This window comes from Crocuta crocuta, unplaced genomic scaffold (genome assembly GCF_008692635.1).
Source record: "Crocuta crocuta isolate KB4526 unplaced genomic scaffold, BGI_CrCroc_1.0 scaffold102, whole genome shotgun sequence".
NCBI lineage: Eukaryota > Metazoa > Chordata > Mammalia > Carnivora > Hyaenidae > Crocuta > Crocuta crocuta.
Genome location: NW_027530019.1, coordinates 5434001 through 5459284, shown reverse-complemented (window position 1 = coordinate 5459284; position 25284 = coordinate 5434001). Strand labels below are relative to the sequence as shown.

At 38.5% G+C, this 25284-nt stretch overlaps 1 protein-coding gene across 1 annotated transcript in view; it reads right to left on the bottom strand.

Moving 5' to 3' along the window:
• The window catches only part of CEP152 (centrosomal protein 152), a 99750-nt gene that overhangs the window by 59287 nt on the left and 15179 nt on the right, over positions 1–25284 (bottom strand). Inside the window, exons 6-12 of the mRNA XM_077764453.1 lie at positions 24523–24685; positions 22162–22302; positions 20958–21097; positions 16956–17156; positions 10237–10384; positions 8537–8628; positions 7540–7703 (exon numbers count right to left, since the gene is read on the bottom strand). Of these exons, the coding sequence (XP_077620579.1) occupies positions 7540–7703; positions 8537–8628; positions 10237–10384; positions 16956–17156; positions 20958–21097; positions 22162–22302; positions 24523–24685 (1049 nt within the window). The remainder of the gene's footprint in view (positions 1–7539; positions 7704–8536; positions 8629–10236; positions 10385–16955; positions 17157–20957; positions 21098–22161; positions 22303–24522; positions 24686–25284) is intronic.

Below are 25284 nucleotides of genomic sequence, written 5' to 3'. Positions count from 1 at the left end.
ATCCATATTTATATAAATAAATGAATGAGCTACAGCTACATGCTATACCATGAGTCTCAGAACAAAGCGTTCAGAGAATAAAAGTCTAAAGAACACCTTTATCTTTGAAAAACACACAGCTAACATTCATGCTTAATGGAGAATGACTGAATATTCCTCATAAGATGAGAAGCAAAGCGAGAATATCTGCTCTTACCACTTCTATTCAACATCGTACTAGAGATTCTAGCTGGAGCAACTAGGCAAGAAAAAAATAAAAGGCATTCAGATTGGAAAGAAAGACATAAAATGATCTCTATTTTCAGGTGACATGATCCTATACATAAAAAATCCTAAAGAACACACTAAAAAACTAGCTGAACTAAATTAACAAGTTCAGCAATGTGTGAGGCTACAAGATCAATATATAAAATCAACTGTACATCTGTACACTAGTAATTGGCCACCTGAAAATAAAATTAAGAAAATAATCCATCAAAAGTATAGCCAAGGAGTAAATTTAACAAAGTATATAACTAGTACAATGAAAACCACAAAAATACAAACCACATGACTAATACCTACTGTAATAAAACCTACTACAGGTAGGTAATAAAACCTACTACAAAGCTACATCAAGACAGTATGACACTGGCATAAGGACAGACATACAGATCAGTAGAATTGAGAGCCCAGAAATAAACACTCACATTTACAGTCAATTGATTTTTGACAAGGATGTCAAAACAGTTTTGGTACTGGGACAACTGGATATCCACATGCAAAAAAATGAAGTTCTATACCACATCATACAGCAAAACTTAATTTAAAATGAATCCAAGACCTAATGCAAGAGATAAAGCTCTTAGAAGAAAACATAGGTATAAATCTGCAAGACCTTGGACTAGAAAATGGCCTCTTAAATAATCAAAAGCACCAAGCAACCAAAGAAAAAATAGGTAACTTGGACTTCATAAAAGACTTTTGTGCTTCAAAGGATGCTATCAAGAAAGTGAAAAGACAACCCACAGGAGAAAATACTTGCAAATCATATATCTGACAAGGGACTTGTATTCAGAATATATTAGGAACTCTTAAAAGCAATAAAAGGAAACCCAATTTTAAAACGGGCAAAAGAATTGAAGAGATCTCTCCAAAGAAGATATACAAATGGCCAATAAACATAGTAAAAGATGTTCAACATAGTTAGCCATCAAATAAAAACTACTTCATTAGCAAATCAAAGCCAAATAGCAAGAATGAGCAGGGATATAAAGAAATTGGAAACCTCCTACATCGCTAGAGGGAATGTAAAATGATGCAGCCACTTTGGAAACCAGCATGACTATTTTTTGAAATGCTAAACATAGATTTATCACATCACTCAGCAATTCCATTCCCAGATAGACAGCTGATCCTTGAATAATATGGGTTTGAAATGCACGGGACCACTCGCATGTGGATTTTTTTTTTTAATACGGTACAATACTGTAGATGTATTTTCTCTTCCTTATGATTACTTTAGCATTTTCTTTTCTATAGCTTACTTTAATGTAAGAATATATGATACACATAACATACAAAATATGAGTTAGCCAATGGTTTATGTTATTGTTAAGGTTTCTAGTCAACAGTAGGCTATTAACTGTTAAGTTTTTGGAAAGTCAAAAGTCATATGCAGATTCTCAAGTGCACAGCAGATCAGTGCCCCTAAGTCCTGCATTGATCAAGGGTCAACTGTACCTGTAAAAGAAATGAAAACCTGTATCCACACAAATTTGTCCACAAATGTTCCTAGCAGAATTATTCATAATAGCCAAAAAGTAGAAACAATGAATGTCCGTCAGCTGATGAATGAAGGAGTAAAATATGATATATACTCACAGAATGGAATATTATTTGGCTACAAAATGGAATGAAGTATTGATACCTGCTGTAACATGGATGAACCTTGAAAGCATATGCTAAGTAAAAGAAGCCAGTTACAAAACACCACATACTACATGACTCCATTATACTTTCATATACTACCTGATTCCATTTATGTCAGATAGGCAAATCCATAAATAGAAAGTAGATTAGTGACTGCCTGGAGCTGTGAGGACAAGAAGGGGTAATGGGGAACGACTGATAATAGCTATAGGGTTTCTTTCTGGGGATGCTGAAATGCTCCAAATTAGGTTGTGGTAACAGCTGCACAACTCTGAATATATGAAACACCACTGAACTGTATACCTCAAATGGGTAAATTTTATGGTATTTTAAATATACCTCAACAAAATTAAAGAAGAAAAAAATAATATCTAATGTATGAGTTCCCTTTATACAAAGGCAATCTGAATCTATAGTGTTTAGGTATGAATAATTAGGTCTTACAAGATAATAAAAAACCAAAAAAACAATCGCTGTAGTGGTGAGAATAGTAGTTAACTTCAAAGTTATGACTGGAAAGAGACATATAAACAGCTGCTATTAATGTTTATATCTGGGTGGTGGCCCCATGGGCATTCACTTTAAAATCATTCATTAAGCTACACACTCAGGTTTCATGCACCTTCTCAATTTTAAAAGGTTTAAAAAGTAAAACAGAACTATAAAAATTACTAGAGAAATGTCATCAAGAAATCAGACAGAGCGAGTGATGGATCTAACCACATAAAAATTTTAAACAGGAGAAGTGATAGCTCTCAACACTGGCTAGGATACTCCAAAACAGGTACTGCCCCAGGATGGGGGTAATAAGCAAACCACAGACCTGCCTGGCAACATGTATCAATACCCCCGAAACATGTGCACACCTATTAGCAAGAAGATTCACCCACATCTTAAGGAAATAAAGATAGGATTGGCTACAAACAAGCTTGAGATAATAATAATATTACACTACTTATAATGAAAAAATTAAACAGTGCATTACTACAGTTCCTCCATCCACATACCCATTAGTAAATATATACATTAATTACTATCCAAAGATTTCAGAATATGCTAAGTTAAAAGATACATTATAAAACAATACATTCGATACTATTTTATCTTTTAGAAATATACAACACAGATAATGTGCAAATTATACACCAAAATGTTACAAGTTGTTTACTTCATGGGAGGTGAAGGAGGATTGTGTTGCTTTTAATTTTCTTCTGTTTTCTTAATCTGTGTTTTCCAATTTTTCCACAATAAAGGAGAAAGTTACTTTTGAAAAGAAACCAGTAGTTGATAGGATGTGCGCTTACTACGATGTGGTGAAAATGGAACCTCATCTCTGTGGTCTTCCTCCACAAAACCCAGGGGCAAAACACAATCATAAAAGAAACATCAAATTCCAAGAAGGGCTTCCTACAAAAACACTTGGCCGGTATTTTTCAAAACTGTCAAGGTCAGCAGAAACAAGGAAAATTAAGAGGAACCTAAGGAAAGAGGACCCCTAACGTGGCACCCTAGATGCAATCCTGGGAGAAAGACATCAGGTGAAAACTGAGGACATCTAAATAAATTACGGATGTTAGTTAACAATAATGTATTAATATTAGCTCATTAATTCTAACAAACGTACCATGCTGGTATAAGATGTTAACAGAGGAAAATGGGTGTAGAGTATAGGGAAACTCCTTGTACTAATTTTTCTAGTAATCTGAAACTGTTCTAAAACACTAAAAGGTAGTTCTAAAAAAAATAATAGTATCTGAGTTTAAGTTTTGCTGTTTCTTGGTTTCAGGTGAATCCAAATGAAATGTTACATATTATGTATGAAATATACATATTATGTATACTCACACACACACACATACACACTTACCCAGAGAGACAGAAAGAATGAACAAAATATTAGGGGTTTTTTTAGGTATTATAAAAGGAGTTCCTTGGAATACACTATATACTTATAAACACACACAACTTTTGTATCTGTTTTATAGCATAAATATGGCTGTATAGATCTCATCCACTTAAATCACTTCTATTCACACAAAAACAGAAATATAAGATAAAAATAAAATACAAGTATAATTACATTAAGAAACAAAATATATTACAATGCATTTTCCTGTGCTATAGAAGATGGGAACTTTTAGCAGAATGCTTATTTTGCTTCAGGTAACATATTAGGCATCCCCAATTTCTTTTCTTACTGAATGCTGACCACTGAAATAGCACATCGTGTACTCCCAGAGGGAGCCAAGTCAGAGAGCAGAGAAAAGCACTTGCTAAAATAATTTTCTCTTCTTTCCCAAAAGGGAAAATGTCAGCAGTGGTGACCAGTCCTGCTGAGTCCTGTGGAAGTCAGTTCCCCTAAGTCCAAATAAACTGTAGTCCCTTATGAAGCCTGCTGAGAAGACCAAAGGGAAAAGGCATTCCACTTGTTAAATGTTTATTATTTGAGCTTCGCAGCCAACTATAATAAGGGAGAGGGAAGCTGTCTGCAAGCTGCATGCAGATTTAGCTACTCAAATTCCATGAATGTGAAACAGAACACTGAGGCTAAACCCTTAAAATTTACTAGGCAGTAGCTTGAGGGAGGTGGTAGTTGAGAATAAAAGCTTGGAGCCACTAATATTTGGGTCAGTGATTTGAAAGCAGCTCAAGTCCATAAAGAACTAAAATTCTCCACCCTGGGAAAACTGTGGCTTCCTCTTGTTCTAAGAATCACAATCCAGCAGAGAAAAGGTACAAATCTCTTCTCTCCTTGATCTCTTCTCACTTTGGTCTAAAAACAAATATTGGTACGTTTTGCTCAAATTCTTACCTATTAAACTGCTGGTGGGTGGGAGGACTACAAGCTACAGCTCTTTTCGCGAATCGTGAGCTTCACTGATGTCTGTCTTCCAGCTGAGTCTCGATGACCACCCTCCGTGCTCAGGAGTGGCCACCCTTTTACTAGGACAGTGGTGTGACTATGATAGTATGTGAGGCCTCGGGTTGGTTATCTATAGGCACGTGCTTTAAATTACTGTAGGATTTGGGTTATGAGCACACATTAAATACAAAGGGCAGATGGAGAATATGTTAAACATCATAATGAAGTAGGTCAACTTGAAAATACAAATTATTTTTATATAACCTATATATGTATTATTTTCCAAATTCCCAGGCTACGTATAACACGAATTAAAACTGGGGAAAAATCTTTTTTGACATGATCTAAATCATTAATCCTCTAAAATACAAGGCATAAAGAAGAAGGAAGTCAGAAGTTAAAAAGGTTTGTCATGTAAATATGACAGATTTACAGGGAAGTACTGTTTGGGGCTCAAATACTGGTTGTGCTGCTAATAGTCTGTCCTCTTGGGCAAAAGAGTTCGGCTTGGAGCTCTGGTTTTCCCCAACCCTAAAATGAAAACATAGATCTGATGTTTCCTTAAGGTTGAGATGAGGATCAAAACTTTTTACAAAGTAGGTGTTGAATGAAAAGAGAATTCATATGAAAACTAGATCAATGCTATATTTTAGCCAATCATCTGTTAAATAATGATAGCAATAGCTGTCAAGGATTAAATGCCTAAAAGGTGCATTTTATGTGAGGTCCCTTCTATTTATTATTTATTTTAATCCTCATTTTAACCTCCAAGAAGTATCTATAATCCATTTTATATGAGGTCCTTTCTATTTATTATTTACTTTAATCCTCATTTTAATCCCCACGAGATATCTATAATCCACTTACTAGAAAAAACCTGATAAGAAAACAGGCTCAGAAAAGCCAAGGAACCTGCCCCAGATCACACAGCTAGTGCTGAACGGCAAAACTACAAATCAAAACAAAACCTGCATCTCCATACCCTGCTCCTTCCACTAGCCATTTAGAACCAATGTGGTATTAACAGGAAATGAGGCGTTCACAGCAGCAAATTTTCCCAGATGACTACATTTTAACTTTAAGGTTGTATGTAAATCTGTCTAAAAAACACAACGCATGCATCCTTTTTCTTCAATAACTCAGATCATGATTGTGGACATTCCGAGGTAGATGGCAGCTGCAGTTCCTGTCGTCCGCTCCCTGCGAAGACTGAGCTAGCTGACTGAGACACCGGTCCCCTTCCCCGGCTACTCTGCAGCCAGGAACTCCGATAGCTCCTGGGATCCCAACAAATCTCAGTCAGTAAGGCCCTGGCGTAAGAGACTGAAGGTGGTTCCTGCTAAATACACCACGTATTCTAGTTCTGCTCTTTGCTTCCCAGCTTCCTTCTGGATTGTAGCTGTGACCTGTAAAGAAGAGGGTCCCTATCGATTGACTGCCAGATAAATGGAGCCTTATTAAACTAAACTAACATCTTGTTTCACCCTATTACCCAATCACTTTAGATTTCAATTTTCTAAATATCTTCTTACTTGTTTTGAAAAGATGGCACTATTAACATACTTCTAAAACCCTGGAGGAGATTCGCACACTTGTATTTAGTTGCCGGGTACCTGAAACACAACAGGTAGTAAATACTCGGAGGAAACTTAGTCTGAAACTATAAACTGGACAGCAGTCACGTGGCATCTGAATGCATTTAAGGAAAGCTTTCCTTAGCCTACATACAATCTCTTCCAAATACCCATCGTTCATCTTTATCCCACACCAGGAGAAGGAATGACTGGATAAATACGCCTCTGCGCATCAAGGAGAACATTTAGCACACAGCATTTAGTGGCTCACAAGTATGTCTTCCTCTCCTGGTCCATGCAAAACATAAACTCTCTGTAGGCAGGTAGAGTTTCATCCTTGACGTTTGTACTCTACTCCCAGAGCCTTGCATAGCATTTCCCAAACCTTAGTGTCTAAACAAAGTACATCCTGTCCTTCATTCATCTGTTAAGTGTTTAATGGTACCAAAATGTGTTCCTCTTCTACCACCCACTCCCTTCCTGCCTTGGGTTCCTAGAAGGGATAATAAGACACTCCCTGCCAGGAGATTACGAAAGTTATCTGTGTTAAGCAGAGGTATAAAAGACAGAATCCCTATGTTAAAAGTAAGTTCTCCATAACATTGCTATGGAAAATTAATACTTATTTTCTTATCTGCCACTGACAAGTGCTGCATACCCACCTGGAATACACAGTATGAATAAAAATAATATGTCCTTGCCTTAATAACAGAACAGATACATAACATCAATTGTAGAATTTACTCTGTGTTTTAGCTTTAATCATTTTTACCTTACTGAAACTGATGTGCCTATTGGTACTGAAGACAGCACAAGGTCAATAGTTGAGGCTTCTGTTCATTTTGATTCAGACATTTACACTTCATTAGAAACGACTGATCCATACTGTCCCACATACAAGAACCCTTAGTCAGCTCACCTCATGCTGCTTACTGACCTGCATCATCAGTATTATTAATGCAGGTTCTTCTACGTAAACTATTTCTTTTTCGTTTTAACATTTATTTAGTTAGTTTGAGAGAGAGAGAGAGAGAATGAATCCCAAGCAGGCTCCACTCTGTCAGCACAGAGCCCGCCATGGAGCTCGATGCCACCAACCGTGACATCATGACCTGAGCCAAAATCAAGAGTTGGATGCTTAACCAACTCAGCCACCCGGGCACCCCATATGGTAAACTATTTTCTTAATACCTCTTCACTTTGGATTTTTTCCAGTTGACTTTTTTAATACCCAAATCCACATATGATTCAGTGAGTTCTATATTTAATTCTCCTTCTGAGTCACTTGGAAGTATTCCTAATTTTGCAGCAGATTCATAGAGTGAAATTTCATCCTTTAGTTCCATTAATTCTTCCTAAAACACAGAATCATTGAAAATTATTTTCCAATATGAAGGAATCAGTCATCCCTCTGTGCTTCAAAGTTCATCTTAACAATCAACAGAAACCAGAAATGCTTCTTCACATTCCTTATTAACATACGTTACAAATAACTTTAAAATAATGTTGCTGAGAACATAGGTGTACAAGGAAAACATGGAAGTCTGTAACTTTAGAGAGGCCAGCATGTATCAGGTTCTCAAGTACACTGACTGAATAGACGTGTGAATGAATGAGAGGGCAAATCTAAGTGGTTTCTCTCATGCCTCCTGCGCTTACATTATGTCCTCCACAAAAAGTGTCTGTCCCTTGAGCTGAGAAACTGATGGCAGCACTTTTTGGCTTTCTAGAGCACAGAGCGGCCTGGTCTGCCAAGAACGTGTTGTACTTGACTCTGCCGGTGGGAAAAGGCAAAATACGTCTTTCCAGCAGAGGTAATACTGGAACTCTTCCTCCAGTGGAAAATGTAAGTCGCGCTGGGGGAGGATGTGAGGGAACTGCAGCTACACTGTGGGTTTGCCACACCTGCAGATGCACTTATCCCTGCGACACACCAGTAAACTAAAGGACACGCCATGTGAAGGAGGTGACAGGCAGACGGACAGGAGGGGCTGGGCCCTGGCTCCGCTGTCAAGACAGACCTGGGCTTGACTGGCTCGTTGTGTGGGTGAGATCGTGAACGACTCTCACTGACTGGCCTGGACACGGTCCAACTACCTCCTTTAGAGAAATCCAAGGTCCAGAAAAGTGATGTAAGCACTGCCTCACTCAGTTACCCACAGAGTCTCTTCCAAGTGGCAACACTCACTTGCAAAGTCTTGTTCATGTTTTCACTCATAGCATGTGCTTTCTGTGCTTGCTGCAGCTGGAACCGTAGCTGAGCCACCTCCTGTACTGAGCCTGGGGGGGAAAATCGGAGAATACACCAAAGGTAAAGGGACGAAGTACCTATGATGTACAGAAAAACCTGAATCCGCTGAGGCTACAGAAGGTGGAGTTCTGCTTTATTGCCTTTTTCTACCTTTTGAGGAGGACAGAGGTATACCCAGTGGGACCCAGAAGGCATAGGTGGAGACACGTCCACACGTTTAGTGTGGCTCCTCATAGGTCCTTAGGAGGTTGAAGGCCTGGACTACCGTGACCTTGCTATGAATTGAATCAGCCACGTCTACAGACCTTAACACTCCACAAGTCCTTTAATAGGAGCATAACGTTCCAACTCACAGAAAGCCAAAACAAAAATTCTTTGGAACCCGTTGCTACCCTCTAATAAGAAAACTACATCTTGCTGCCTTTAGCTTCGTTCGAAATGCTTTTATTTCCACCACCCCCACCTCCACATGTGAAAAGAGCATCTTAGGGCTGTGTTTCGGAAACTTTGGCAACCTAATGTTTTAAATGTACTAGGGGAGGCTCCCATTTAAAAGGGATGTTACTGGGCTTCCTCAAAAGAAAATGAGCATCTGGGAAATGGTTAAGCAAAGTAATGATGGCATATTATGCAACTAAAGAAAATCATATTTCAAAGCCTTTAATGGCAAGGAAAAAGGCTCACTAAATAATCCCACGTGAAACAAAAAGGACACAAAACTGCAGAGGGAGGGGGGACCCAAACAGAGTATGAGCCAAATCTTGCCCCCACCAAAACCTACCCACACACATATTTTGACAGTCCATGACTGTAGTACTTCCAACTTTTGAATAAGCTACTTTGTACTATACACATTGTACTAACAGCCTGAATAGGTTTTACATGCCACAGTGTGACTTCTGTATGTTGGTTAATGAATAACCATTGAGCTATTTTCACAGTGAGAGCTACTTACCAGTAAAAGGACAGTTTGGTCTGTATGGTAGTATTTGCAGAAACGTGATTATTCAATTGCCTTTTACTCTAATAGTCTATATAAAAATTAATGAGAAAAAAAACTACTGCTGAACCTAATGATAAGAAGCATGCCCCAAACTTAATATCATGGACACCAAATGAGAAGTTTTAAGCATGACAAAAATGTAACTCACTAGCTTCAACTGACCAGATAACTGAGAGAGGAAAAAAATTAATGAAGTTTCACAAAATGGTAGAAATACATGATCAGATTGAGTCTAAAAAGCAATATATAATGCGATTTCGTAACCATGTTTACTTTTCATGGATAGAACCTGCCTTCTAACATAGATCTTATTGTTCAATTTTTGCACATTCAGCTTTGATATGCTTTCAAAAATGCACTATGTGCAGCAATAGGGAATTACCTATGTGTGTGCGTTCAATTTTACTTGAAGGAAATATATTAAAACGTTAACAATAGGTATCTCTGTGTTGTAGAATTATTATTTTTACTTGTTACTTTGCACATTATACATACATAATAACAACGTTTGGAAAATTGTCACTGATGGTCTTTTCTGCCTTTCTGGATTTTTAGAATTCATGGATCCTACTATGTTCTCTCTGCATATCATGCTAGCATCCTGTGGAGACAAGACCCCACCCCAGACACCCACCTGAGTGCAAGAAGTTGGCACACTGCTTCTGACTCTCCTCTAGACTTCTGGTCAATCTGTTAATGATCTCAGTCTTCTCTAATTTGATTGCTTCTTGATTCCTTTCCAATTGTCTCACTTGATCTTTCAAATGACAACAAAGATCTTCCTAAAAAGGAAAAGTATTTGAGAAGTCATTTCATGATCAGTTATTAAATATTAAACAAATATAACACACAATTGGATTTTAAGTCACATATAAAATCATCACAGAGCAGCATCACCCCTCTAACAAGGTTAAGTGCACAGGACTGGGAGGAGCTAGACCAAACGTGTATGATCTTGGGTGAGCCATCGACTTCTCCATCGGTTTTTTTCCTTCTGTAACTATGCTAATAAAGGTTAAAATTCAATGATTTCTAAAGTCCCTTCCCTTCTATAATCACAAGACACTGATATTCTAAAATTAGATTTTATTCAAGCCAAAGAAAATGTATTAGACCTCTATTTGCATTTTACACTGTCAGTGTAAGTATATGTATTCATATGTAGGCAGACCACTTTGAAGCATGGAGTCCCAAGACAGGAAGGATACAGATAAATACGTGGAAATTCACTCCATTCTAAACAGCCAAAAGCTCATTCTACTCTGAGTAGACAAAAATAATCTCTCCCTCTTCTGAACTTCTTTTATACTTAATCTGTTTCTCTTTTTCTTTCTACCTTTTACATGTCTTAGTTCTCTTCATAAATTCTCCTCGAAGTTACCTGTGCAATGCCTTGCACATAGTGAGCACTATAAAAACAAACAAACAAAACAAAACCTTGAAAAATAAATGACAAAAAAACCCAGACAGGATAAATGTGTGTGTGCATGTGGATGGGTGCAGGCACACACATGCATTCATGTGTATAGCTGTATGGGGATATGTAGAAAATGCCGAACACGTATATAATATATTTAAGTTTCTTCATAAAGAAAAATGTGTTTGGGAGTAATAAGCCATGGGAGTCCCAAGCCCACATAGAAGAAATCATCACTTCTTGTTCAAAAAAGATTACCGAGGCTGAATTCCACACAAACAGCAGAGCATGAGACAGCCAGGAGTAAATTAAGGTAAATGGTTAAAGTTACCTGAAAAAGCCTGAAGAAAATAAGTTGTAGTAGGACCCTGAAGCAGACAGAAGGCACTTTAGGGCCTGATCCACAGGATAACGTAAAGCCCAATAATGCCTTTAAAATACTAGCACACGGGACACCTCACAAGGATAGTGACAGTATCGTTACGAGACTCTGAAGTCTCCTATTTTAGCTTAAAAATTAATGTGAATTTTGCATTCTATTACATAATGTAGTCATGTTTGCTTTAAATTTTTTCTACCAAATTTTTGAGCAAAATGAATCTTCTGGAAACTGTTCCATGTTTATTCAACAGTGCAAACCTCTTGGCATTGCTGCTAATTCCCAGGCCAGCTTGAAAAGCATGGCTCCCAAGTGCCAAAATACCATGGCAAACACAATGAATGGGCTAACATTAATGGCAGTGTGAATGCGTGTGTGTGAGAAGGGCTGGGGAGACAACTCACATTTACTTATGTGCTGGGGAGGCTACAATCACTCTTACGAGAGAATGAGAACTGGCAAAAAGTTAGTTTTAGAAAAGGTATGAAAATAACATATAAAGAAAAGGCCAACTGTAGCAATAACTTGACTATATGCAACAACCAACTAAACCATGTTGTCTCCTGTTGACAAGTTCAGGGACCGAACTACACTCAGGAACCTGTGCAGTTTAAATACCAAGAAACGAACAAAACATGGTTCTATATTTTCCATGAGTAGCTTGAGTAAGAACATTCAGTTCAAGACAAGTAAAGGCAGACATCCCTTAAGACTGAACAAGGCACGTGTGGTGATAATGAAACAGTAGCTGAATCTATCTATGGAAGCAAATAGAATCGAACGGATTTGTAGTGCACAGAAAAATGAAGATTGGACCATACTCACACAGGTCTGTGGGAACCTCTTAGCCAGGAGAAAGTGTTTAAAGTGGAGCCTTTAAATCTAACATTAAAGGAAAGTTAGAAAGTAGACCAGGTGAAAGTCATGATGTAGAAACTGAAGTCCACAACTTCACCCAAAGCTGAAGATTTCAAGAAGACTGGAAAGAAGAAAGGTGTTATACCATCAAGGAGATAATCCAAGATCTTAACCCTATATTCAGAGATCTCAAAACATGACACTTCCATGAACGGGCGAGGCAGAGGACAGGAAGGTCCAGGAGATGGTTTGCTATTAGAGAGTTCTGTCACTGAAGGAACCCTGAGCTCAAGAAGGTTCTCCCTCATCTGCTCTGTCGAACTAGAAAACCTAAGAGGAATTCAGCCATAAAACTTTTACCTATAAAAGTTGATGGCTTAAGGAAACCACTAATTAATAATATAATTTCACAACCTATACATTTCTCAAAATGTAGTCGCTACAACAGACATTTTAAGAAAAAAACCCTCAACTGCATTATGGATTGCTACTCCTCCCACTACATGGAATCAGACAGTCCCTGTGTTGCATTTGGTCTTTCAAAATACAATTAAATATTATTTAGTACTTCATGTATGATTAAATGTACACTAAAGCCTGTTTACATCCTGATTCTTTAGCTGTTGTTTAATAGAAGTTTGCTGAACAGATGAAATAATACGATTAGCACACAAATGTAGTCCTTTCTCACCAAGAACAAGTTTTTCATAAAACAGTGAGTTTTTAAGCTTTTGCAAGGGGAAGCATGAGCCTCTTAGAAAATCTGAATAAATTTGTGGGTCTTCTAAAAAAAAAGAAAAAAACCCCGCATATACCAACACCCAAAAGAAAACCATACCTACAATTTGAGATTGATCAAAGCCCTGGAGCCTAGTCATGAACTGCCTTAGGGGGCGCCAGGTTAAAAGTCTGTGTAACTCGCACAACATACCATGTGTGAACATCTACTCTGTTACCACTGTACACGTACAGTTCATGGCCCAGAGGGACACAGCTGTCTGTAACTGCGTGAATAAGTTTGCTTATTCGAGTTCATCTGCTAAATTAGCCAGTTATTTGTACCTTGCTACTATTTTCCAAAAGTTGTTTTACTTTTCTTGGTAATATTTGCTGAATGGAGTACAGGAACAGGTTTATCTGAAAGGGAAATCTTGTACACCTCTTAAATTAATTTTTATAAAGAAAAAGAGGGCAAGGGACAACATGTTGAATGTACATACAGTTACGAGTTACTTTAAGGAAATCTAAATCAATCCTCTCTGTATAGAACACACTCTACATTTTTCTAATTATAGGCAGGCACTCCCTAGCTCCTGGTTTCTCTTTACAGCACATCTCCAACCAGGAATCTGAATTTGGATTCTGAGATCATGTAGACTGTCCTTTTATTATAAATACTGCTGAGCCAACTAATCCCAAATTGATAGTACAAAAGAAATACCCTAAGAAACATTTCCAAAAGAAAAAACTATAAGCATTTTGGAATTATCCCTCTGCAAAGCACGTATGCAATTATATCCACGGGCAAACATCAGTGTTATGGTGTGTTTAAAAAAATAAAATAAGGGGCGCCTGGGTGGCTTAGTCGGTTAAGCGTCCGACTTTCCCTTAGGTCAAGATCTCGCGGTTCATGGGTTCGAGCCCCGCGTCGGGCTCTGTGCTGACTGCCAGCTCAGAGCCTGGAGCCAATTTCAGAGTCTGTATCTCCCTCTCTCTCTGACCCTCCCCTGCTCACGCTGTCTCTCTCTCTCTCTCCTAGAAATAAATAAAAAATAAAAAAATAAAATAAGAACAGTCGCAGAACGTAACAGTGGAAAAGACCTTCATCAAGACTTTGCTCTGTGTTCTGGTTCAGGGTCCTTCTACTGAAGCAGGTTGGGGGTGGTGAGAACAGAGAATGGACTGGGCATAGGGGTAGAACACAGCAAGAATCTCTTCCAGCTCTCCCCTGGATAACTGTGTCAAAGTCAGCGGAGAATGGAGAGACCCTCAACCCTGCATGGAAAAGCCATCAGATTCCACTCCTCTCGTCATCCAAGGAGGACCACTGTCCAAGTCCAACTAACTTTAATGCTACTAACACAAACGCAGCCAAATTAAATAAAATTACGTCTGAAATGCCATTTGCTTAAATATTACACAAAGATTTTTCAATAATTTGGCACAGTCTTTGTCTTTTCCCACATATCCTCCACACCAATCAAAGTCACAATATCTTTCTATATTTTAAAAAAAGCATGTTTAGGAAAATAAATCCAATAAAAACTCAAAGAAATACATATTAAAATAAAGTAAGACTGTATGCAATTATTATTGGCAATAATGCAATCTTACGTAGTTCTACCTAAATCATGGAAAAATGTAGTCAGCTGTATAAACAAGAAATAACAAACTAAATCAGGATGAATTTTAAACTGTGGTGGAGTTCACTATAGTCTCCCATCTTATCTTTCTGCTCTTCTTCCCTTGGGTTAAATTAATTCTGAAATTACATGAAGAAAAATGAACTCTGAAATTTTATTTATTCAAGTGATTACCTGGGGTTTGGGAGCCTAAGCAAACCCACTATCTGATTCACCCTTAGCTTAGATTTTATTCTCTTTGGTGCAAAAATGATAGGAACTGTGAGAGATGCTCAGATTTTCTTCCTTATTTTGTTTATTGCACTATCCTCAAAAATTAACTCTTCTCCCAAGAACCACTTCTAGACAATGTTTACTGACAGGTTAATTACCCAAGAATGGCGTTCTACTGGTGAAGCTCCCAGGACAACTTCTCAAGTTCAGGCCAGCTCCTAGACCACTCACCTTTTCAGTCTGGATTTACTCTAGGGCAACAATTATGTATAAACACTCTACAAAGAAAGGACTAGAAGAAGGAGAATTGAGAAAGTACTAACCTATCCTATAAAAGAAAAAAATTTCCAGAATCATGACTGAAGCGCATACTCATAGGTTAAAAATCTTTGGCTTTTAAGTGTTACTCACAAACACCTACTGTGAACATCCAAAATCTCCATATGAAGAACCACAAAGTGTTAGTTATGAAGAATAACCAGCTTTACTTGTTAATGGCTCATTTGAGATCATCCCAACCTGCTCCTTGAGGGCAGTGACTGTAGCATCCAGCTTCCTTTGCAAGGATAACACTTGCTCCTCATGCTTCTTCGTGAGGCCCATAACAATGCTGTCATGCTGCTCCCTTGCTCGCTGGAGTGACTCAGAATGATGGAGGTCCAGCAGCTGCTGCTTCAGGCTTTCCAGGGCCATTTCCGTCGTTCTGGACTTCTTAATCATCTAGCAGGTACACACAGGACATCCATGTTTACAGTATTTTGACTCTGTGCTCTCTTTATGGACTTTAAAACTCAACCACCGTTTAAGGAGAACAGAGAAGAAAGCTGCCTATGGTGGCTCTACTACCTTAAGACTTCCCGAGCTGGGACTCCCCAGGCCCATGGTCACTGGAAACATCATTCACTGAGAAAAAAGTCTGTGGCTAGCTGAGGGGAGTGACAGAGGATTTTGCTCAGAATGATGGCAATGTGGGTACCAGACAAGGAATCTGCTGCTACAATACTGGTCCCCGTGCTGTTTGCATCCCTCTGTGAGCCAAGTGTGGGGGCCACAAATGTTAGGCCACAGAAAAATGACAGTTGTTTCTTAAATGTTTCTTCTTAAAAGACTGATGAAAACTATCAATGATTACTTACTAAAAAAAAAGTTTGAGGCGGGAGGGGTGGGGCGCCTACATGGCTCAGTCGGTTAAGTGTCCGACTTCGGCCCAGGTCAAGATCTCATGGTTTGTGAGTTCAAGCCCCACACTGGGCTCTGTGCTGACAGCTCGGAACCTATAGCCTGCTTCAGATTCTGTGTCTCTCTCCGCTGCACCTCCTCCGCTGTGCTCTGTCTCTCTCTCAAAAATAAATAAACGTAAAAAAATAAAAATAAATTTTAAAAAGTTTTGGAAACTCTGTACAGTTGTTGAAAATAACAGTATATTGAGCTAAATGATGACTTCCAAAAGATGTCCATGTCCTAATCCCCAAAACCTGTGAATTGGTTATGTTATAGGACAAGGGAAAAGCAAAGTTGCAGATCAAATTAAAATTGCTAATCAGATGGCCTTAAAATAAAAAAGAATATCCTGGGGGCGTCTGAGTGACTCAGGTGGCTGGATGTCTGACTCTTGGTTTTGGCTCAGGTCGTGATCTCACAGTTCCTGAGTTTGAACCTGAGTTGGGCTCTGCACTGATGTGCAGGGTCTACCTGGGATTCTCTCACCCTTCCCCTGCTCATGCTCTCTCTTTCAAAATAAGTAAACTTAAAAAAAAATTCTATTTAAAAAAAAGATTATCCTGTATTATCTAGAGTCCAATGTATCCAGAAAGATCCTTAAATGAGAAAAACTGAGGCAGGCAAGTCAGAACCAGTGACTTCTGGGCCTGAAGATGAAAGTGGGCATAAGCGAAGGAGTGCACACGGCCTCCAGGAGCTGGAAAAGGCAAGAAAATGTTCTCCCCCAGAGCCTCCAAAAGGCAGCAGANGCATACTCATAGGTTAAAAATCTTTGGCTTTTAAGTGTTACTCACAAACACCTACTGTGAACATCCAAAATCTCCATATGAAGAACCACAAAGTGTTAGTTATGAAGAATAACCAGCTTTACTTGTTAATGGCTCATTTGAGATCATCCCAACCTGCTCCTTGAGGGCAGTGACTGTAGCATCCAGCTTCCTTTGCAAGGATAACACTTGCTCCTCATGCTTCTTCGTGAGGCCCATAACAATGCTGTCATGCTGCTCCCTTGCTCGCTGGAGTGACTCAGAATGATGGAGGTCCAGCAGCTGCTGCTTCAGGCTTTCCAGGGCCATTTCCGTCGTTCTGGACTTCTTAATCATCTAGCAGGTACACACAGGACATCCATGTTTACAGTATTTTGACTCTGTGCTCTCTTTATGGACTTTAAAACTCAACCACCGTTTAAGGAGAACAGAGAAGAAAGCTGCCTATGGTGGCTCTACTACCTTAAGACTTCCCGAGCTGGGACTCCCCAGGCCCATGGTCACTGGAAACATCATTCACTGAGAAAAAAGTCTGTGGCTAGCTGAGGGGAGTGACAGAGGATTTTGCTCAGAATGATGGCAATGTGGGTACCAGACAAGGAATCTGCTGCTACAATACTGGTCCCCGTGCTGTTTGCATCCCTCTGTGAGCCAAGTGTGGGGGCCACAAATGTTAGGCCACAGAAAAATGACAGTTGTTTCTTAAATGTTTCTTCTTAAAAGACTGATGAAAACTATCAATGATTACTTACTAAAAAAAAAAGTTGGAGGAGGGAGGGGTGGGGCGCCTACATGGCTCAGTCGGTTAAGTGTCCGACTTCGGCCCAGGTCAAGATCTCATGGTTTGTGAGTTCAAGCCCCACACTGGGCTCTGTGCTGACAGCTCGGAACCTATAGCCTGCTTCAGATTCTGTGTCTCCCTCCGCTGCACCTCCTCCGCTGTGCTCTGTCTCTCTCTCAAAAATAAATAAACGTAAAAAAATAAAAATAAATTTTAAAAAGTTTTGGAAACTCTGTACAGTTGTTGAAAATAACAGTATATTGAGCTAAATGATGACTTCCAAAAGATGTCCATGTCCTAATCCCCAAAACCTGTGAATTGGTTATGTTATAGGACAAGGGAAAAGCAAAGTTGCAGATCAAATTAAAATTGCTAATCAGATGGCCTTAAAATAAAAAAGAATATCCTGGGGGCGTCTGAGTGACTCAGGTGGCTGGATGTCTGACTCTTGGTTTTGGCTCAGGTCGTGATCTCACAGTTCCTGAGTTTGAACCTGAGTTGGGCTCTGCACTGATGTGCAGGGTCTACCTGGGATTCTCTCACCCTTCCCCTGCTCATGCTCTCTCTTTCAAAATAAGTAAACTTAAAAAAAAAATTCTATTTAAAAAAAAGATTATCCTGTATTATCTAGAGTCCAATGTATCCAGAAAGATCCTTAAATGAGAAAAACTGAGGCAGGCAAGTCAGAACCAGTGACTTCTGGGCCTGAAGATGAAAGTGGGCATAAGCGAAGGAGTGCACACGGCCTCCAGGAGCTGGAAAAGGCAAGAAAATGTTCTCCCCCAGAGCCTCCAAAAGGCAGCAGAGCCCTGCTGACCTTGACTTTAGCCCAGTGAGACCCGTATCAGACTTCTAACCTCCAGAACTGCAAGACAGATGCGCTATTTCAAGCCATTAAGTTTATGTTAATCTGTTACAGCAACAATAGGAAATCAATACACTTGGTGATTCTGTGGCTTTTATTTATGCCTTATTTCTTAAAAGTGCAATTTCTAACTTACAAAGAGATTAAAAAGTTACAATCTATTACTACATAAAAGCAATTCAACTTTTTAATTTAAGGACTATCAGTTTTCAAAAAGTTAAAAATGCTAATAGTCTATATCACACGCAAAAATTAAAATTTAAAACATGGCTTATTCATTTCTAGGCCAGAGATGGACTATTCCAATCCTGTTTGAAGTGTTTATGACATTTATTCATTTGCTCAATAAATAATGTGACTACTTTGTACCAGGCAGGGTTCTAGGCACTGAAGGACATGATGAAAGATAGGCAAGGTCCAAACTCTTACTGCTTTCTGCTGGGAAGGGACAGACCATAACAAGTAAACAAATGAGATCATTTCAGATAGTTTTGTGTGTTTTTAAAAATTTTTTTAACATTTATTTATTTTTGAGAGACACACAGAGAGATAGCACATGTGTGAGTGGGGAAGGGGCAGAGAGGGGGAGACACAGAATGCGAAGCAGGCTCCAGGCTCTGAGCTGTCAGCACAGAGCCCAACACAGGGCTTGAACCCATAAACCATGAGATCATGACCTGAACCGAAGTCGGACGCTTAACAGACTGAGCCCCCCAGGCACCCTTCAGGTAGTTTTAAAATAGAATAGTAATAGGAGACGGTATGATGAAGGATAATGGGAATGTGGGGCTTTGGGCAGCTTTAGATATAAAGTAGCTTGTTTTAGCTCACACCTGAAGGATAAGGAGCCAGATATGAGAAAACACTGTTTAAATTCTTTCATTAAACCATCCTCATAAGTAGCCACAAATCTCATCCAAAACCAAGCTCACAGTGTTATAGTCATTTTCATTTTTAACCACCTTTTCCCCCTCCAAAATGGTACGACTCTCATGAGTCACCCCCCAACAGGCGAGGCTACCAATGACCTCTGACCATTTCTAACCATTAAATGGCTATCTAGCTCATTAATCAAAGAATGTGCTGCCACTTTATTTTTTATTTAATTTTTAAGATTTTATTTTTAAGGAATCTCTATACCCAACGTGGGGCTCGAACCCACAACCCAAAGATCAAGGGTCACTTGCTCCACTGACAGAGTTAGCCAGGTGCCTCTGTGCCACCACTTTAAAGGCAAGTGTACTGGGGTCAGGAAATTTAGGTTTTGCTGCTTTGTCACCGTGGGCAAGTAATTTGACCTCTCCAAAACTTGATTAACTCATCTATAAAGTGGTAAACACAACGCCTCACTAATCAAAATGCCAACAAGATCTTTTTACAAACATAAAAGGTTGATATGCAAAACCTAGAAAAGGAAATGTGAAAAAGAGCTACAAAATTTTTAAAGAATACTAACAGTAGCCCTTGGTATCCAAATTTCAAGACATACCATAAAGCTATAGTGGTGTTAGTATCAGAGCAGGTACAGAGAAATATGTAAGAAAATATATGTACAGGTCACGTTAATGTCCAGCGACAGCATTCACTCAACATATACTGACCACCTATTATGTACCAGGCAAAAAGAAGACAGGAGAGACTTGGGAAAAGAAAACTCACAAGTAGGAGCTTGTTAATCATACAGCAATGTGCTGCAGAAGGACCTCCCAGAGAGAAGAGAGAGTATGTATGAGTGCATAAAAACAACAAACAGGGGCGCCTGGATGGCTCAGTCAGTTAGGCATCTGATTCTTGATTTTGGCTCAGGTCATGACCTCACAGTTTGTGAGTTTGAGCCCTGCATTGGGCTCTGCACAAACAGCATGGAGCCTGCTTGGGATCCTGTCTCCCTCTTTCTCTGACTCTCCCCCACTTGCCCTCCCTCTCTCAAAATAAATAAAAACTTTTAAAAAAATGTAAAAAACAAACAAATACACTGTTGAGTTTGAGGACAGTAAAGAAAGAGGCAGGAAAGGATCAGACGGCCATTTCAATGTCACACTTCATCCCACAAGTAAAGCGGGGTCATTGACAGGCTTTAAGCAAGGGAAGGACAGTCCTATTTTTCTGAGTTTACTCAGATGGCCATAAGAAAATATGGAGAAGGGGTAACAGACTAGAGACTATTTAAGAGATTTTTGCTGGAGATGGTGCAAATCCTGAATCAGGGACATGTGGACAGAAATGAAGAGACTCAACAGAACGTAGTAGCTGACTGGATAAAAGGGGACAGAGGAACTGAGGTCTCTTCCAGACTTCTATTTGGTACACAGGTGACTGGGCGGATGGGAGCACCATTCCTCCAAAGCAAGGGAAACCAAAGCAGGCTTATGTTGGAAGAAGGTATCAACTCAAAGTTCTTCTAAATTTAGTACTACAATACCAAAAGCTAAGTAACTAGTCACTGTAATAAATAACCTTTTACCATAAAAAATCATGATAAAATATTTACCTGTTCTTCGTTCACTTTTAATGCTTGTATTTGGGTCTCCAGTGCTTTTATTTGTGCTTCAAGTTGTATCTCTCTCTCTTTTCCATTCTGAAAGAGTTTCTGTGATTCTTGGAGGCTAAGGGTCAAACCATCCTTTTCATCTAGAGTATTAAAAATGTTTATATAAATAAGTTACTGTACAGGGACTCCAATTGTAACAATCTCTATCAAATATCAGATCCATATCATACAAATGTTCGGTTCCATTCAGATAGTGAACTTCAGCAGATTTAGAGAAAACCAGGAAAGGTCCAAAAAACAATGCCTGAGTGACACCAAAAAAATGAGAAAACCACAACCACTTCCTTCAAAAATCTTATATCTTTCTGGGGACCACAAGATTTCCTAATAATGATTTCAGCATTTGTTTACTTGAGAAACTACAGAGATGTGGCAAATCTCTGTTAATCAAAGAAGGGATCTGAGAGCGATTTACTTTTTATACATACTTGCAATGAGCTCTTAAATTCACCTAATCTTAAATTCTTCCCACATACTTTACTGTAACCGTCCACAAGTTCCTCCTTCAAAAGAAATTTTATGAGCATTACAGAAAGAGACCTTTTCACTATCAATTATGTTTGAAACAAGTTAGAGTTCAGTCACAAAATTATTCTACAAATGGAAAGTTCAACATTGACCAAAACTACAGAAACCATGAAGAGTAAGTAAGCAATTATAATTTGAATCTGTGTTTACTCTATGTGCTTTTCCCAGCAATGGCTCCATTTTCTTCTTGGCACACCCAAAGTTTAGGATCACTAACTCTTACTTGGACTCAAATCTTATGTTAATTTGTAGGCTTAGAAAATGTATTGCAAACTAAACACAAGTCTCTCTGGGAATTGGAATACTTCATCCAAGGTAAACTACATAAGGAGTCAACAACCTATTAGGACAGAACGCTACCAGTACAGTTAAATAACGTTCACTGATTCTAATAGCCTAATAGAAGAGTAAGAGGGAGAAAATTAGAACCTCGAAATAGTAAGTTCTGGAGAGACGTTTCCAAGGCCAGGTGTCAAAAGTCTTGGGTTTTTGTTTCATTCTGACTCACTATGAGCCCTCCGACCTAGTGCGTCTACTCTCTAAGCTTCACCTTTAAAGTGAGGCTCTCAGAAACAAGATCTCTAGCTGTAGTGTACCTCATAAATGACAGTCTTACCTTTGATTATCATGAGCTGGTGATTCAGATATCTAATTTGATGCTCACTGTCATTTAACTTCTCAACTAAATTGTCTAGTTGTCTCTCTTTTGCTTTGTTAAGAACCTGAAGTTGGATAATCTGCATATTTTCTGCAGAATCTGCATTGAAATCAAAGACAATTTATTAGATAAGAGCAAACGCAAATGTAAACTTGTGGATACAACTCATTTGTATCATGAAATCAATTCAATTGATTGGAAATAGCACTAAAAAAAAAACCAAGACAATATAATGTTTCTGAGTGCATCATTTAGTATGAATAATGATTATTTTGTGAAACTTGTGTTTTAGTTATATATACTTATTTACATAGGTAAATATTATAAGACCTGAACACAATGTAAAAAATGTACTTCTTACTGTGGTCACTGTCAGAAATGTTTAAAAAGTCTGGTCTAGAATATAACCCTGAATCACTACCATTTTGACTAATTAAAGTTATGCATATACCAATTACAACAGAACAGAGTTCTGTGCTCTCAAAAAATGGGGGGGGGGGAAGTACATCAGCTTCTATAAAGCCATTTCTAAAGAAACTTTCTAAACATCCTTCTCAAAATGTTTTATTTTAAAAAGGAGTGGGAATTAAATTGTATTCACATTCATGCCAACACAGAACCACTGCATTAATAAAACAATGAATAGATTAATAAAGAATTTTTAAGTCTTTCAGAAATGACAGAAGTCATTTTAGGGACCACTGAAAATTGGGGGAAAAATGATGTGTAAGAGGTTAGTGGTTCAACAGCAATATGACATATACTCTTCATTTTCTACCAGAACAATGCCTCTCCTTGGTAACAACCAACATAATCTTCTTTTTAAAAAGATACATGGTCAAGATCAAAAGAAAACCCTGAAGACTAAAAACTCTGTTACAAGTCAAACTAAAAAGGGAGCTGGCTCAAGAATTAGCAATCTACAGGCCACACCTCTCTCCAAAGTCATTTTTTTTAACGACTGTTGCTAAACTGTAATCACTAAATTCAGCACTACCATGCCGTTAAGTTATTTAATTAACTTCCAAATGTCAAATTTAGGCAAACGTGTAACTTACTTAAGCAATAAACAAATAAATAAATAAACCGACTTGATAAAATGTGGACTGTTAGGAAAGTGATGTGAGGTTCCATGTGCAGAAAGGCCAGGAGAGAGAAACGTAACTGAACACAGTGCAACTGAAAGAGCAAATACCAAGATGTCAGCCCCAAACCAGTGATGCCACACACGCTGTGCACTTCCTCATCTCCTCATTCCACAACACCTTCTGAACAGAGAGGTGGCCCCATATTTCCCGTGGACTCCTTCGGGCGAAGGTGAAGGCTGGCCCCCCAGACCTGGCCTGCAGCCCACGTGTGTGGTGGCAGCGGTGCTCTGAAGGTGGGGCCTGGGGTCCAGTTTCCTCGGTGTAGCCCAGGGAACCCAGAAGAGCCAAACCAATTTTCCCCCGCTTCTCAAATGTAAAACACAAAACTGTCACACTGGCTCTTCCACATGCATAATAACTGAAGTTATTTCACATGTGGGAGAGCCAGTGTGACAATAACAGTGAAGCGTATGAAACACTCTTTCGGGTTTGCTTGTCAAAAGTTCTGCCATTTGCTTTTGGAGGTTTCCTCTCCTCAACATTCTCTAGTCACACTTCTCACTCTTCCACGCACTGGATATGAGGAATGTTTTTTTTTTCAGCAAGTGTCACATGACTAGCCCTGAGATAACTTCAGTGTAAATTCTGAATATTAAGTACTTTATATCTGAGTTGCCTAATTATTACACCATAACTCTAAAAAATCAAAAGAAAAAAATGATAATGGCTGACTTACTAAATCACTTTTCTGTGTGGTCATAAAAAAATCTAAGATTGAAGAGGAAACTATAGTTCATTTTCTAAATTAAACCTCAGTAAGAAAAATATGTATCTAATGAAAAGTCTTCACCAGCTAGAATGACTGAAATGGACAGCTGAGAAGAACTTTGATTAATGTATTATAGTAAGTTTCAAATATATACCATGGAGAGAAGAGTGCAATGAATCCCATGGCCCCATCACCCAGATTCAACATTTAGGAACTCATAGCCAGTCTTCCTTCACCTACATCTCTGCCCAACATTACCCCCAACAACATATTATTTAAAGTACATCCAAGACTTCGTATCAGTTTATTCATAAATACTTCAGGATCTCTAAAAATAAGAGAACTTCAAAAAAAAAAAAAAAACCCCACAACTTCATTATCATATTTAAAAAAATAACAATTCTTGAATATGCCCTAAATTCTCCAATAATGTTAAGAAATAAATATAAACTTGATACATACTTTCATTACTTCCTAAAAACTGTTGTTGCAGGCTTTCAAATGTGTCACTTCCTGCTATCTCCTGGGCTGGTGAGTCCTCATTCTGGACAGAAGATTGATAAGGTTTATAAGTCACTTTATATGGTTCCAAAGCTTGACAACTGGGGCCTTGTGATGTACTGAACTGCTATTATAAGATGATAAATGAAATGGACAATCATGATTTGGCCTTTTCTTTGAAAATGATCTGAATCAAACACCTCAATTTTGTTATGAAATTTAATAGTGGTATAATTAACAACTTTATACATTCATCTTTGCTTAAAAATACCACTTATAGTTACTTAACACTGTTAACTCAAAATCTGTAATATATAATTTTATGTATCGTAATTGTACTTCTGAGGTTGTAATGGGGCCAATTTCATAAATAACACTCAAGAATTTCAGGAAGATCATATATAAATATTCAAGAATGGTTTAGATGATGCCAACATCTTGGGAACATAAAAATATACACATTCAATAAGGACATGTGATACAATGTCTCTTATGTGATAAGTATTCAATAACATTTGTGGAATAATTAACATTCCATAGAAACGGAAGAGAAAATGACCACATTAAAAGGACCAAAAAGTCATCCTCTCATTGGGTGACACAAAATAGCTGTTGGCAAAAAGAGGAAAAGCTCCTGGCAAAAACAGCGTCACTGAGAAAAATCTAAGAAGCAGCTACCTACATCCTAAGGTCTTAACTTATTAAACGCTCCCAGGGCTAAAG